Source organism: Lottia gigantea, assembly GCF_000327385.1.
Source record: "Lottia gigantea unplaced genomic scaffold LOTGIsca_57, whole genome shotgun sequence".
Taxonomy (NCBI): domain Eukaryota; kingdom Metazoa; phylum Mollusca; class Gastropoda; family Lottiidae; genus Lottia; species Lottia gigantea.
The window spans coordinates 1,036,281-1,054,295 of record NW_008709945.1 but is presented as its reverse complement, the minus strand read 5'-3'; the positions used below and the strand labels follow the sequence as shown (position 1 = coordinate 1,054,295).

General features: G+C 33.1%; 2 protein-coding genes across 2 annotated transcripts; both read left to right on the top strand.

Moving 5' to 3' along the window:
* Window positions 1-7,171: 7,171 nt before the first annotated feature.
* LOTGIDRAFT_77653 (hypothetical protein) lies at window positions 7,172-7,501 on the top strand (the record flags this gene model as incomplete). Its single annotated transcript, XM_009063291.1, has 1 exon — window positions 7,172-7,501. A coding segment is annotated over one exon (330 nt), but the record flags the coding sequence as incomplete, so codon positions are not given.
* A 4,197-nt stretch (window positions 7,502-11,698) lies between these two features.
* On the top strand, window positions 11,699-12,043 carry LOTGIDRAFT_77729 (hypothetical protein; the record flags this gene model as incomplete). Its single annotated transcript, XM_009063292.1, has 1 exon — window positions 11,699-12,043. A coding segment is annotated over one exon (345 nt), but the record flags the coding sequence as incomplete, so codon positions are not given.
* Between the last annotated feature and the right edge of the window lie 5,972 nt (window positions 12,044-18,015).

Sequence of the window (18,015 nt, the reverse complement as noted above, 5' to 3'; positions counted from 1 at the left end):
AAATCATGTCTCGCTATTGACACAGTTTTTTTTCTAAATTGTAATGCCAATGTCCTTGTTTTATCAATTTGATTAGGATATAACTTTTTGCGATTTTCTAATTTCTTTCCCTTTAACGTTTCAATATATTATGCAAAGTTTAAAGGCACATCCTTTTGTCTTAAAATGGCGTATATTACTGGGCATGTCTTCAGACAGCATGCAATTTGCAATGAAGGAATTTCTTCTTTCGGGAAAGCAGATAATATGTTAAATGTTGAATCTTTGAAAATAGAGAACGAATTTCTCACAAACTCATTCTTTCGTTGCATATCAACTTTTAAACAGCTTTCTTATTTGCAAACCTAATCTGAAAACTCGATATGTATTTTATATTGCCCACATCCCTCTTACAGCCAATTTGTATATGTCCTTTTCTTTAATTTGCGATCTGTTTTGATCTTGAGGCGAAGATAAAGTTTCATTAGCTAAACCTTGGCTTCTTTCTGCAAGCTAAATGTGAAACCACGGCAGATAACAATAGGATGAGGCGAAACGAAGACATCCCTACTGGATAACAATCTGTCAAAGTAAATTAATCAACAACATCGTCTTCAAGTCTAATTGAAATAAAAAGAACTGGCGGAAACACTAAATACACATACCATTCTTCTTCCGATTGGTTAACCGGAAGCTAAGAATGGTCACGTGTTTTATCAATCGTCATATTTTCACTTTGGCTCAATCTTGCACGTGCAGTCGCTGATTGGTTGCGTTTGGCGCCGCGGGAGTTTGAATTGTACCAGAATAACTATGGTGGAATATTATTAAGGTTTAAGAAGAAAACGAAGGACTGGTGTGAAACCCGTGATCTCGACATCTGTTACACAATTTGTGGCATTTCCGAATTTAGCCAATTTTTGTCACCATCATTACATCAAGTCTACTTGTATGGAGTGACATTTGACGCCATTTTCTACTTGATTAGTTCTATAGATTGTGATTATTGAAATGGAATTGGTCATTTCAAGTTTGTCGTAATGACTTTCAAAATGCCACTCTCCATCAGAGAAAATTAGGCATCTATTATATAACATTCTTGAATTTTTGTCTTCTGATTTCTGATCTCTAATATATAAAATTGCCATGATAAAGGCACTATAAGGATCTTTTGATAGAATCAAAATAATATAAGTTTGAAATCTATTAAAATAAATTGTTAATTTTTACAGTTTTATGATTAAAACAAATTTATTTACATTATCTTGATGCAATTATAGATTTCTTTCTATTATATAAAAAGAGAATATAAAAATTTCATATGCGATGATCTTTAATTTCCATTAAATTCTACTTATACTTACTGTTATACCAGCGTTTTGCTGTCAGCAGCAAGTTAAAAATATTCCCTGAAATGAGCAGAGATCTGAACAAGAAAGAGGAGGCTAAACAAAATGTTCTTCATTGCAGACAAAGGAGTTAAAAAAAGTGCAATAATCATTTCATTTCACAAAATAATTGTAGTAAAAGAAATTGAAAATATCCAGAACAGCAAGTTAAAGATCGAGCAAGATTGAAGAAGAGGAGACTAATGCTGATATAAACAAAATATACCTCATTGTGCACTACACATGCGTGTCAGCCTTCAACTCAGACAAAAAAAAGCATTCAACTTCATTTAATTTCACAGAATAACTGTAGTAAAATTATTAAAAAACAACCATCAGACCTATTCTTTATATTGATCAGGTAATGGTTGAATTGTTGGAATTGTGTCATTGAAATTCGATTAACAATAATATAATACTGAAGATATGGAATATGGGAGTAAAACAATGTGATATGAAGTAAACTCTGATCACAGAACTCTAGTTAAACATGATCTCAGAGTAATCAATTAAACATGATTAGATGTTTCCTATGTTTTCATTGATTATGTAATTTATCAAATATTTCATAAAGTTTATGAATGCTTCAGTTAAAGATGTTCGATACTGTTTGGTGCAATATCAATTTTTTTTGTTCTGTTGCCAGATAAATGTGATGGAAATTTTGTTGTGTATTTAATGGGAGAGAGTGTCAGGTCCATAAAATCTGGAATTATGACCAAATCCTTCTCCTAGTGTTCAACAAAATAAAGGTTTTTGTTAATATTGTGAGGTTTATTTTAATTTCCCTGTAATAAGAGGGAGCTATCTTTATTTCATGATATTCTTTTGGTCCGATTTTTAGAATTTTATCTTCATAATTCCCAAACTCTTTACAGGGTAAAATGTTTCGTTTCGGACTTTCTAAAGTATATTGTATATTTTATATTGCGTAGGAATAATAATAGTGTTTTTTTGATATCTAAAATGTCTCGAATATCAATTTTATCCAAAAACTGTTGAAAAAAATATATTTAGAGAATTTCAAAAGCATAAATTAAAGTCGTACAAATTCTTAATTAAAAAAAATAACCGAAAATAATTATCCATGTTTGAATCATATTGGTTCAAAATCATCATTTCACTGCAGTCGAATGTGTAAATTTTGAATATGACCATAGAACCCTTTAATCTGCACACTTTTACTCCATTCATAAACTGTGTGGTTTTTAAATAACTCGACGTTTAAAGGGTTAATAAGCTTACAGCAAGTAGGGTGATAATAAAATCTTGCTATAAGGCGATTACAAGGTTTATATATTGTTCAAGGTAACTTATTCTAATTGATTCTATGTCAAATAAGAAATAGAACGATTAGACTTGGTTTGGATTCTTAATTTAATCTTATAGAGTAACTTTTAGGCGTGAAGGAGGGTGTTAAACGAATTACAACATGTAAGCCGATTTACTTTAAAATCACTTGATAATACAGTTCTCAATGTAAATAGATAGCATGGTATTTAACTTTGTAAATATTTACAAATCACTGGTTTTATGTGCAATTATTGACTAATTGATACAATTCTTCCAAATTGCAAATTTCCTCCGAGGTTGTCTGAATTAAGATGGAGTCAGGCGCCATTTGTTAGTATCATGCATCGTACAGTAAAGTATACCAAAGAGTCATTAGATTTACCACGACAAGAGTTCGACATCCGGTTTACTGAATATGACTTGTGGTATGTTTAAAATAACACGGAATCAAAGGCTCTAAGTTGTGGTTAAACAGTAAAACTGTAAAACTATAGCACTCTATATTCTTTCCAGTCGTAGGTAACTGACAATAGCTCAACTACCATAGGTACCACGGTTACCCACCCTCGCAGAAATAGCATTAACTACAGACTGGAAATATTCTAATCCTCCACTAGCAGGCATTAAATTGACTTACGGTCAAGAATTCTCAGAATATAGAAGAGAATAAAATGTTAAAAAACATTCCCGGGGGAGGGACCCCAACTCATTTAAATCCACATACCCCCACTAATCTAATTGAGCTACTGGTTACTAAAACTAACGAATTGTTGTTCATATCCTCAGACTTCCGGTCCAAGGAATTTTATAGAAAATTGAATTGGAACCTCCATAGAATGTATACATCATTTCATTCTTTAATCAACTGTTGGGCACTCTTCTTCAAAATATATAATACATCTCCTCAAGACATTGATAATAAAGAAGCACAAGATATATATAATAAATAATTAATAACACTGCCTGTATGAACATGTGAAACGTTGAGTTAATAAATGTCAGAAATAGTATAACTATATATCTTGTGATTCTTACCTATATATGGTTATACTATTTCTGATATTTATTAACTCAACGTTTAACATGCTCATACATTCATCGTTATCAAATAAATAACAATATGTCCATATATCTTGTGCTCCTTTATTATCAATGTCTTGTGGGGATCTATTACCTATTCCTATATATTTTATAAACAGTACGTTAATAATACTTTGTTGATACCGTACCCCTTTATAATATCAGTGCATGCTCCCTAAGTATCAAAATAAGTGAAACTGTCACCTCGGTGGTCAAAACTATAAAATATCCATTAAAAACATAATGGGAGTTATATGAAGTACTATACAAGCTCATTGTACGCCTACCTAACTATTTAATCAAGCGGAAGTGACACGAGGGCTTATTTTGCATAAATATAATTCATTATTCATTTATAGGCTGACAGCTAGTTCAGTATTTTCTATGAGGTAGTCTTATTCAGGTAGCTTGCCCTGAAAATATTTGTGAAGAGAACATGTTAAATTTAGAGACACAGAGTTTCTGACGGAAATGTCGGTAGAGATAATACCTATAGTAGAACTGTACATAAAGCAGCAAAGATGAATAATATATAAAATAAATTTTTACCATTTTTACCTTCAAAAGTCATCTGATTGCAAAAGACACTTTGGAAAGTAGGCTATGGCTTTTTAAAATGTATTGCTAGAATAGAAGCAGAAAGTAACTTGTGGTTCTAACCATTTGTTTCAAATTTACATCTATCAAAATCACAGATGTGAATATAGAACTGTGTAATCGAAATCTTAATAGGAAAGAATTGATGAATGAAATAACTTTTTGCCACAGTCAGTCACCTCATAGTGGAAGGGAAGTAACTTGATTTAATTCGCTTTAACCTGACCACTTTTAATCAACGTCGTTAACAAAAATGGCTCGGAAGGGCAAGTAACATATCCGGAGGGGAGATAGGGGAATTACAGTGATGATATGAGTCGGAAATCTATTTTTTCAGAGGGAGGGGAGGGGGGGGGGCATTGCAGTTGAAGCAACGAGTCTGTCTTTAACCTTAAAAGAACAAGAAAGATCTCTCATTGATATACAGTATAAACGTAAATGTGCTTAAAATATTTTGTAATAATTAAACATAATAATTAGAATTATTACCCATGAAGTACGTTGTAATATTTTAAAATGTTCACCGGTGTGAAATACCACTTGCGGGTTAATTAAGTGAAACTCGTAATTAGAAATTTCCTTTGAATAGAAGTACAGATATTTGCAGTAAATTGGATACAGGTATAGAGCTGTCACCTAATTAAATACATGATCTCCCTTGCATCTATTTTCATTTGATTCTCTTTCCTAGTTAACAAACACTTATGAATTGCTCTGAACTTCTCATGAATGATAATAATCATTCAATTGAATCATATTTATATTCAATTAGGTAGTTGAAAGCGATATCCTAAGCAAACTAAACTGCCTCTAATAAATGTGTTAGTTGCCTCCCTTGAATTGATTAAATTAGGCTACAGGACCTTGTTAACAATGATATGGGCCTATATTAAGGGTTTTTTCTATTTTGGCAGTTTATCTGTCTTTGTTTGAGAAAATGTAATTTTGCGAATTTTTAGAAAGTGTATTTTCTGTGTACTTTTCTGCACACGAAAAAAATTAAATCTAGCCCTGCACTTTGTCGTGTTTACGTTGAGAGATATCTCATTAAAATTAAATAACAAAGTCATATATTTTTCTGTTTTCTGATATCTTAGTCTAGACGAAATTGTAATCTAATTTTGATTAGATTGCTATGAGAGTGACTTCATTTGGCATCCATGATCTGATGTAATTGTCATGCACCAATAGATAGCCAACTATGAAATTCAACCAATGCTGCGTTCAATAAGTGTACCGGATGCTTCTGAATAAATTTGTATTTAGAAACAAATATGATGAACTAAAATTATTTGTAACGATTCGTGAAATGAAGTGTAAAAACTCCCTAGAGATAAAAATAGACAATGTAATAATTTCTACTGAATAATTCATTTATCTTACTCAACAATCTGTAACATATTCTAGACTACAAAAATTAATACTGTAAAAACTTGTTTAGCAACTTATGGAATCTACATTCTATAACAGATACGTCGGTTGAATCTGTCTCAATGATCGAATCTACATTTTGAAACAGATTTGTGGTTGAATCTGTCTCAATGATCGAATCTATATTCTGTACAGAGGCGGATTAACCTAAAGCCAAACTAGGCAGCTGCCTTTCGGCCCATGACAAATTTTGTAACATTAAAAATTATCAAACAGTTCATAAATTTCCGTGGGCTCATCGAAAATTGTCCTACAAGGAGCGTGATGTGTGAGAATCAACTAAATTGTTTGAGCCTAATGGTGATGAATGCCGATATCGTGAATACGATTGATGCTGATGAGCTGATTGATCTGTTCCTGAAAAAAAAGATCGCAAACCTCCTGCAATAAAACTGGGCCCTCTACCGCTCTACGATCCAACACGTCCAAAATCCGCCACTGATTCTGTTACAGATTGGCGGTTTGAATTTGCATCAATGACCGAATCTACATTTTGTAACTAATTGGCGGCTTGAATCTGTCTCAATGATCGAATCTACATTTTGGAACAGATTGGCGGCTTGAATCTGTAACAATGATTGAATCTACATTCTGTAACAGATCAGCAGCTTGAATCTGTCTCAATGATTGAATCTACATTCTGTAACAGATCAGCAGCTTGAATCTGTCTCAATGATTGAATCTACATTCTCTTACAGATCGGTGGCTTGAATTTGCCTCAATGATCGAGTCTTTCTGTAACAGATTGTTGTTATAATTTGCTAAAACACAGCCAGATTCACAGATTCACGGTATAATAATAAGTTGAACTAGACCGTCCGTAGCAATTTATGATAATAATGATTTTTCTATATCACAAAAGGTTAACAAACATTACACGTCATAATATTCTCGATTTTTGGCTAGCAATTTGTAACACTTGGAAAAATTACCTCTTGTCGACCTTCGGCTAAGCCCACCTACCGTTATTATATCACACTTGATACAGTTTATTTGATGTACAATATCTCATTAGGACTATGTTAGGCTTTCTATGGGATGACTAATGACTCTCAGAATGTAAACAGCAAATTAGTTTTTGAAATATCACTTGAAACGACAAACGGAAGTTGTTAACTTCGGTTAATTGGAAATTCCTCCAGTATGAAATTAAAATGGAAAAAAAGAGAGTTTTAATTAAGCAAGATTTAGAATATAGACAATAGGAGTGTGTATTATAAATTTATAACATCAAAAACATTCGGTTATAACCGACAAACAATGAAGTTCACAAGTACAATGCAGTGTTGGAGAAGACTTGAATTATACTAGATATAGATTATAACATAACATCCTGAAACCGTAGCAGTAAGATGAACTCTAGTGACGATAGAACCGGATTAACGGATGGATTAGTGGGAATATTAAGGACACATTGTCTGGAACGAGGATGTGGTGGGATTAGGGGATTAGGATTAATGTTCCGGCATCTGGATAAAGATTATTCCAAACGAATAACCCTAGACGAATTCAAAGATGGAATAGATTTCTATGGATTGAAATTATCGGAGAGCTATGTCCGGAAATTATTTGAAGTCTTGGATAAAGATAATTCTGGTGGGATAGACTTCTGTGAGTTTATGTTAGAGCTAAGGCCTGAGTTATCACCACTTAGAAAACAAGTTATTGATGAATGTTTCAATTCTTTGGATAAGAATCAAGACGAAATTTTAAATATCCACGACTTAAAAGGTTAGTTATTTCATTATATTTGTGGATTTATTTCATTACATTTGTGGATTTCGACATGTCTTAGAGTTGATGTTCTGTTCATCGGGATCATACTCGTAATAATGGACATAATGGAACTATGAGCTTCACACAATATATGCATGGTCATTATATTGAGAGCATAAGATGCTAAATGCTGTAGCCATATCTAAGAGCCTACGTAATTTCCAGTTCGACATCGCCTGTAGGCCTTTTTATTCTAGAAAAAAAACTTGACCAGATTATGACGTCACTATTGCAAGTACCAGCGGCGTCCCAATCTGGTCATTTTTTTCTGCAATAATAAAAACCACAAAAGTTGGATGAGAAATCAGAATGATGCAAATAAAAGCAATAAAAGGCTGAAATCTCAATCGTATCATGATGTGGTCACTGACAAAAATTGCCCAGAGAAACTTGGTCATAAAAAGGACGAAATCCATCCTTCTTGTTACCTTGTCTATAAGTTTTATTTTTTGTTACTCTGCCTTGTTTAATTAATTATTGACTGAAGCACATTTCCTTTCTTCTCTTATATAAAATGATAACTTCCATGCATGTCACTATGCTCTTTGACTTTTTACAAACAATAGACAGAATAACAAAGAGATAATTACATGACAGCACATACATAACATAACATAACAACAATACAGTCTCGTTTTATCGATTTAAGTTGTTTACCTCAAATAACAAACATAGGACACATTACAATACATCAGATAAAAAATAAACATCAATATTGTATAATTATATTCTTGGTTATCAAGAAAGGAAGGGTTTCAATATCTGAAATTGATATTCTGTATTATTACGAAGATAACATCTTAAGACCACATGGACCTTGACTATCATCTGCTCCTGGGTCAATCCTCTTGTATAAGTTTCATAACTAAAGTTCACGAAGAACTTGTCCATCAACTGGTCATGGCCAATCCACTCATACAGGGAACATCTTAGGTTCACGAGGATGTTGATTATGGTAATTGACAAACCTCTGGGCATGGGTCTTTCCCAATTTTTCCAGCTGTGTCCATTTACAGATGGGTCAACTGGAATTATGAGGATATCACCAGATTACCTTACCATAGATATCCACCATTACTGAAATACGGTTTTAGCGATTTATAACCATGAAAAAGTCTCGAGAAAACTCATTTCTAGTGGAAAACAGTTGAGATAATTAAATTTCAGTTTCATTACGAAAACTTCTTTCCATCTAAATTAAATTGTTGTCGTTTGATTTCCCATGTCTTTTTTATCACACGTCTGAAATCATCTAGGTAATCTTTGATAATGATTTTGTCAGCTCTCTGTTATAACTTTCGGATGATAGACATTTGAAATAAGTTATCAATAGAGTACTAGTGTTTGTCTTTAGGTAATGGTAGTTTGTAGATTATAGGGGTTGCTTGTGTTGAGGTTTGTTGGGGAATTAAGTTGTATTAATCAAGCATAGTCTGATTTAATTAATCAGCTTTTTGTTGGTTTCTTATTGTGTTTAGCAGCTTTTCAGATGGCTTTTCAGTAGTGTCTTTCTAGATTGTAACAGGTGGTTGTTTAAAATAGTGTTTGTTGTTTAACAGTGTTTTTTGTTGGTTGTTTAACAGTGCTACTGCTTGTTAGTAGCTTAACATTGTTACTGTTGATTGTTTAACAGTGCTACTGCTGGTTGTTTAACAGTGTTACAGTTGGTTGTTTCTCAGTGTTACAGTTGGTTGTTTATCAGTGTTTCTGTTGGTTGTTTAACAGTGTTTCTAATGCTTGTTTAAAAGTGTTTCTGTTGGTTGTTTTACAGTGTATTGTTGTTTGTTTAACAGTGTTACTGTTGGTTGTCTAGCAGTGTTCCTTTCGGTTGTTTAACAGTGTTTCTGTTGGTTGTTTATAAGTGTTTCTGTTGGTTGTTTATTGCTGTTTTTGTTGTTTTTTTAACAGTGTTACTGTTGGCTATTTATTAGCGCTACTTTTGGTTGTTTAACAGTGCTTCTGTTAGTTGTTTAGCAGTGTTTCTGTTGGTTGTTTAGAAGTGTTTCTGTTGGTTGTTTAGAAGTGTTACTGTTGGTTGTTTAATAGTATTACTGTTGGTTCTTTAGCAGTGTTACTATCAGATGTCTAGCGGTTTCTTTCGGTTGGTTTCTCTTGCAGCATTTTTCTTGGTAACTGAACATTGTTTCTTTAATTTTTTTGCTATTATTCATTTCATGGACAGAGTTTTTCCATAGGTTTGTTTATTATGTTTCCTTGGTCTCCTATAGAATTGAGGTGAAGGAGTTGCGTCCCATGTTATATACAGCTGAAATGAAGACTGGGCCCAATTTAACAGTATACGTATTGCATTAAGTGGCATAATCGATATCTTTCCTCAACTGTCTAGAGGACATTTTCTCTGTTATATCTAATTGTAAGACTTCACTGAGCAACAATAGGCAATGATAATTTGTAAACATCAACTTGTTTCAACAATCCTCTGGCGGATCAATCAGGGATAATTTTTATGCCAGTTACCATAGCAACAAACAAAATACATAAACACATAAATCATATTCATATTCGTAAAAAAATAAAATGCTAGGTAAATGACATATTAAAATAAGTAATTAAACTAATTGCAAGTTTGAAATTAGAAAACCTAAAGTTTTTATGAAAAATCCAATTAACAGTCAGTCTCAAATTCTTTGCTTGTTTTTATAAGTTATACGCTTATTTATTCTGCAAATAATATAACGTCAGAACATCAGAACATTGTCTTTCTATGGGACACAACATATTTTGACTATAGAACACTATCATTGAGGGGTGAGTTTCAAAAGTCAACCGGCCAACCGCACCTACCAACAATAAATAGAATGCGCCGAAATGAGTCAATATCATGGAATCTAAATTATTTTAAAAATAAAACGAAACAAATAAATATTTCTTTTCTTGCTCTTCGATATCTTTCTTGGCCGGTTGGCTTTTTTAACTCACCCGTCATTGAGTCAAGTGTAGTTCTTTGTAGCATTAAGCAACCATGTTAAAATTTGGTGTAGCTTACAGCAGACTAGAAAAACATTCAGATATTTTCACGGTTGTTCATGATACATTTCGTGAAGCTCTCGCAGGCCTTTGTTTTAAAATCAAGCCAAGAAGCAGAATGGCACCAGACATACAAGTAAATACAACGTAATGTGTTCGACATTGTGATGATAACTAAAATGAACGTATATAATAGTAAGACATGGGATGTGAAATACGATTAACAACTTTGTTTCGTAGCCGATTGTTCCATTGGACTAGGACTATATTTTCTGGTATCTACCGGTATGCCGACCATAAAGGAACACAATTTTATGGTGTAATACGCCTTTTTATTGTATTGGTATACTCTTTGAGGTCGGCAGCTACTACGCTTATATTCAGGAATTATTGTTTTCATGCGCTTTGAAGTCTGAAATACTGAAAATGGCTACCACGCAGCACTAGTACCAATCTTGATGAAATGATATTCATAAATATTAATAATCAAGATCAAACGGAATATTGCTTGAACAGAATTGACGGGATGTAACACGTACAATCATATACAACATGGATACAGAATGAGTGATAAAATGAAGTCATTGTTTATTTATCAGTTTCTATAGTTTTAACTTACAATAGAGATTTTTTTTACTATACACAATCTTTTTATTACGTTTTTAAGAATTCATATAAACACGTTTTTCATGGTTACATGAGAAATATATCAAATGTCTTTTCTGGAAGGTTTTTAATGAGAGATATTGAAGTTGATTTTAGAGGGCTTAAGAATCGATAAAAATATTGTGGTTCCTGTTCACAAGTTAACTGCAATCATAATATTGTGCTTTGAATAATTCAAGATCATTACAGAAGGTGGAATACCCAGAATCCAGAATAGAGATGTATATTGTTTTGTGTTTGACATGAATATTGCAGGAGTAAGCTTTTTGTACAAACCAAGAAATGAACTCATTCTTGAGACTTTGACAAATCTTTGAGAAATTCCTCGAAAGACGGGAGGTCATATTGTTATTCTTAGAATGATTGACATAAGTTAGAAACAGCTTGCGTCTGCAATTTTGATTTGGATCGTTATTGTGTGAATTTGAAATTCTTTCTGCGTCTCTTACGTATTAAGTATCAAGATGTACGCAGAACATAAACGAGACTATAAAAGAGAAAAGTTAGTCTCAACTATCAGAGATCAATGTTTGAAAAACAATTGTGGAGGAATCAAGCACATCTCGACCGTTTTTAGACTGATGGATATAGACTATTCTAAAAGGATATGTTTTGAGGAATTAGCACGTGGAGTGAAAACGTTTGACATTTCGATTAGTGACGAAGAGCTAAAACTTTTATTCGACATCCTCGACAAAGACAAGTCTGGTTATATTGATTTTAATGAATTTATGCATAACCTTCGACCCGTCATGAGTCTATCAAGAATTCAGGTTATCAATGAAGCCTTCAATAAATTAGATGTTAATAATGATGATGAGTTACAGGTTGGAGATTTACAAGGTAGGTTACAAGATCTGATATATGATATCGTATACAAAAACAAACTTCGTTCTAAAAGACTGTCGTCTTATGGTCCACCATTTCGTTATTAATCGATGATGGTCGAGGTATTAAAATGGAAGATCGTTCCCCATTCGTCCTTTGATTTGTAGGTTGTAGACGAGTTATACCACTTTGTAGACGAGTTATCACACTTTGAAGACGAGTTATCACATTTTGAAGACGAGTTATCACACTTTGAAGACGAGTTATCACACTTTTGACTCAATCCACTAAAACGTAGAAACGCCACTGATGGAATACTGGTGCAGTTACACTCAATAAATGAAAACTAGTTCTTTTATGAAGATAAATTGCTGAAATTAGTGGGGGAAAAGTTTCACAAGGCCACGAGTTTTTATGTTTTTTTTTTTTCATATTTCTGAATACATTCTGAAATCCTTTTACATGCGGAAGCTCTCGTTGGTGCCGAAACAATGTGACCCGGAAGTTGAAGCTCTAGGTCGTAAAATCAGCTATAATAAATTTATTGGTTAACCTTCAGAGCTTACTTCCTGTAGAATATTATAGTTCCTTATTCATCTCAAAAATCAAATTAAAAAATAGATGAAATATTTTGCGTTGGGTTATGTATCTGAAGTACAATATGTACTTCCTATAACATAGAAAGTTTATGGATAGAGTAGGGAAATGAAAGGTTACTTCATTCTAATTGCAAAAATCGATACAAATCTGCCTATAGTGTTTCTAGTTGAATAGCCTCCTTGACTGAGATACATGTAGTACTTTTTACAGAAAGAAGTCATAAACCATGTACCACATAAGCAATTTTGTTCAAGTAGACACTTTGATAAAGACATCTTTTTCTTAAAAAATTCTTACTCAACTGTTAATTGATAAGGGTTCGTGGTTTAAACGATAATGCTGAAGCAATGCCGATCAGACTAACATGGGCAAAACCTTTCTTTAGTACACTGTATGTTTATTACATCTCATTTATTGCTTTGTGTATGTTTTTTATATTCGACAGAAGTGTTTATTCCTGTCTAAACACACTGAAACTTTCTGTTACGCGAAGAGACTGTGTTTCATAGATTTCCTTTAAAACAAAAATCATTCTGCTAGTAACTTCTATCTACTCAGAAGAAAACTCCTGCTTATGGGAGCTAACTCTAACATTCATTTGGACACACTCCAGTAATTCATTTGCCGTCTGTTTCCATTTTAAATCTCAAAATTCAACCTTCTATAACTTTTTCCAGAAATCTTGTTCCAATATGTCACATGAAAGCCTGACCAATGCTTAGTTTTTGACAAAATTTCGATATATTATCATGACCATGAAAATCTTGAACTAGCCAAACTACTCAACATCCGCTTGACTGTCAATGCACACAAAACGACTATTTTAGAATTATCATTCGGCATGAAAATCTCTCATCATCTAACAAAATCTGAAAGAAAATGCAATTTCAGACATCAAATTCCAAATCTTGACCAAAATTTAGTCAAAAATAGCATGCAAAGAGGATTTTTTTTAAAGTAGCGCAGACTACATTCATACAATCATTAGCATAAAATTAATTGTTGGAGTGGGTTTTATATTGTTCTATATGTCTCTCTACAGAGAAGCGCTCTACAACATATCACGGTAAATAATGGCAGGCAGTATATTCCTGAACTATGCACAGATTGTCACGTGATCACGTGATTCTGGATTAAGGTGCGAATAGACGAGGTACACTGTCCGGTGCGGGATTACCGATACAGTAGAAAATAGAAGAAACTAATCGTGTCCTTATCGTGTCCGGACCCGTACCCTGTGTGTGGGAATAGATAATGTACGGTGTCCGTTGCGTGTGTGGGATTATCGATACAGTATAAAAAAGAACAAGCGAACACACGAGGTACGGGTCCGGACATGGTGCGCTTCTACCATTTTCTACAGCATCGACAATCCCACACCGTACACCGCACCGGACACCGTACCTCGTCTTTTCGCGGCTTAAGATATGGATCCAAAATGATGCTAAAAATTCATCATGGGTAAATTGATAGCTACACTACAACAATTATTGAATAAGTAAATGTCAGAATTATATCATGTAGGCTCCAAAGCTAGGGACTATATTGCAAAATTACCATCAGTTGACAAATTGTGAAATACCGGAAGAAAGCACTACGAAATCTGCCATTCATTAATTCCGAGAAATATTCAGCTTTACAGAAACTGCCGATGATTGCGGAATGGATCGATCTGTGACCTTTTAAAAGGACAACGTCACAAATTGCTTATTCTGAAAAAAAATATTATGAGAGGAGGGTATGTCTATTGTAGGCTCATCTTATCCAAACCACATCTTGTTCAAGCTAACTGATCCATATCCATCCGACACTCCTTAAATGTCTATATCAGATTAACCCTAGCCTTGATATTTCCCACAGTAAACATGGAAGTTGGATACTGTAAACAGTTTGGCTGATTCAGTGTTAAAGGGAAGGTACCAGATAGATTTGACGTATGTTATATTGTAAAAATATTTATTCCCATTGGTTCCCAGATATAGACCAGCGTTATTATAACAACGTCTCCTTATCAATAAAAAGATAGACCTAAAGCATATGTTCTGACATGTTCAAGAGACGATCTATATGTATGCGAGTCTATGCCAAACAGAAAATAATTCCAGTTACTAGTCTCAATTATCTAGATGCTTCAAAAAATGTCAAATTTTCTGAAATAACACATGCAGATCTAGGAAATTCACTTTCTATTTTATACATAATATATTATGTCATTTCTATATATGGCAGTCTCAAGAAAAGACGAGTCTTTAACTTTCAAACGCAGATTATTCTGGACCAATATGGCGGTGAGCTGTGAACACTATTACTGATTAGCTAAATAAACACCTTTTCTGAGACTAAGGACGATTGGTCAAACGGATGGCAAACCTTTCCCCTTAACTCGTCAAAACCTATTCAAAATCGTACACGTTTTTAACAGAATGCATATTGTGGACTAGTCAAAACCCCAATTTGTTCTCTCGTTTTTACCCGAGATATCCAACATTTAACTCAGTTTACCAAACTAGACATAATAATTTACACAGTCTACTCTCTTGTGACTATCAAGTAAGGTTAAATCGAATCGTGTTGAACACACAAATTTCCCGGGTTTTAACAACAACTTTCTATTAACAACCGACACTTTCTGTTTATTCTGACAAGAAAATAAAAGCCTTTCCATTAACAGGTTCCCATTTTGTTATAACTGTGTTTGGTTTGACTCTATACTGTTCCGGAGTTTGTTGACATGCATTTCAATCTAACTGATCACTTCGACCCCATGGACTCTTTCAGGACATGATCTTGAATATTGTTGGACATGAACAACGGTTATTTTGCCTTTCATAAAGTCATATATAACACCTATATATACCCACAAATACCAAAACTAAGTGTTTGATGTCGTCACTTATCGTGAAGGGCCGTATGTGGTATAGCATATTTTGAGATTATTGACGTCAGCATACACTCAGTTTAGTGGAATCGCAGGATCCACAGACGTCTGATCGAAGATCTGGATGGTGCAAATTGATGCCGACAGTGACATAAACAATTTTTAGAAAACCTTTTTACAATCCCTTTAAATTTCATGTGCATTCTAAGAGGTAATATATATTTAAGATGTGTTCAAAATTGATAACTTTAATTAACTGATTACACGTCTGACCAGTAATGATTTAATTAGGATGTTTATATTTTAGTCTGTCTTTAAATCTAATGATAAGGTAGAAATAATAAAAACTACCTTATGGTAAAATATCACGTAGCCGAGAAAATAATTAGTCTAACAATATTGATTAAATTTTAATTGAAATTATGTAAGATTTTTTTTATCCCACTTATTTTATTAAGTCATGAGTGGTCGATGTCGTGGCACCGATAGTCCAGTATGTAAATAGCGTCCCAAAGGAAATTTAGGGGGGGGGGGGGGGGGGAGGGGTAGTAATTGACGAGATTTTTGTTTTTAGTTTATATCCGCAAATTTATATAGTTAAAAGGAGGTAATTCTTTAATCAACTAATTGTTATATTAAGGCAAACTTTAATGTCATATTGCCCGAGGAGGATTTGCGATGGAGAAGTTAGACAGGATTGGGAACAGTAGACCTACCATGAGAAATATAAGGAGCTAGTCCAGTTACCCATAGAAATTCCATCTTTAGAATGTTATTACGAACTCCATGTAATACCTTGACACTTTTCTTGTATATTTTTATGGAATATGAATTAGGGCCATGATCGTAATACTTGGTACCTGGGTATTGTGAAGATGTTAATTTGAATCCCTTTCAGTTTCACGAATGACTATAGTGTAGGCTGAAATTTCAGCCAGAAAATGTAATGAATATTTCATTAGTAAGACTATGATACACTAGTAATAGTATAAATAATAAATACAGATATTAATGAGCAAAACTAATTAAATCTTATTAATTATCAGATTGTCATTGACAATCTCTAATCAAATTCATTAGAATAATTTCTAGAAATTATCTTCATTTGTTCTTGAACAGATTATCCAGATAAATGAATATATTTAGAGACAATATTGATCAAAAGAATAAGATATTATTTCACTAGCAACACTATGTTTCCAAAGTTTAACAAAAATATTGCCTTTTATGGCTTACCTTGGCCCACGGGAATTATATTATTTTGCCATCTTCCGTGTTGCATGGTTCTTCTATACATAATTGCTTGTATATACTTAATGGGTACAGTTTCTGGAGTGTTTTCAAGAAACTTTTCATTATTGATCAACACTGTTGAAATTTTTTGAACTTTTGAGCTAGAGTTATTGCCCTTGTTCGTTAACGTTGAAATGGTTAACCATGAATGGATATAAAATAAAATCATACTCCACATAAGGAGATAATTCAATGTGACCCTTGGACCGAATGTTCCTCCTTCCCCCAGACTTAATTAAGGCAATGATTCCTCTCGAGGGTCTTCCAATTCCTCCCCCGTTGAGAAGCACTGCTCTAAGCCCCTTACGGTGTGGCTGGTGGGTAAATACACAGAATAATATTAGTATTTCTTTTTGTTGATCAATGTTGATTACAAAACGCCAAAAAAAATATTTGATGAACATAAGGCGGACTAGAAATCGATGATCTCAAAATAAGATATCCTTGAGGGGAAAAAATCTATCATGTGAAAAAGCCGATATGGAAAGGATAAGTAAATTAAAAAATTGATTTTGACAAATGTTGAAATGGATTATTTGCCTTTTTCTTCATCAAATGAAGTTCATTTCTCGAGATAATGGTTATTACATAGACAGAATTCACAAAGACTAGAAAAACTTTATCAATATAAAGAATAGCGATAGGTTATTCATTGCCATATTATATAGTATATAGTTCATTTAATAAACGAGTTGATGAATGTTATTTGTCAAACCTTTTGACTTAAGTAACCATTAATGTCATATAAAATTCCATGTGAAATATTTAATTTCAATTCGTATATTTTTATTCTTATATTCGTCTTCCGATCATAATATCCGTGTAAATCAATCAACGGACAATGTGACAAATTGAAAATATTACTTAAAGTGTATTTCTATGAATAATCAGCCATTATTGAATCATTCAGATAAATGAAAAATCATTTTTTATGAGAAATATCTTATTTATTGATATAAATGTATCGATTATTAGATCATTGCAACACTATTCAGCTCGTTATTAGGCGGTTAAGAGAGCGTGGAATATCACGATGTGAAATATCTTTTACCGATGTCACATAGGCCTACTAACGTCACATTGCTAGAATACTAACTTCACATTATGAGATATCTGAACAGTATTGTCACATTATAAGATATCTGAACAGTAACGTCAAATTATAAGGTATAATTATGTACACTAAATTCACATCGGAGATATCTGAATATTAACGTG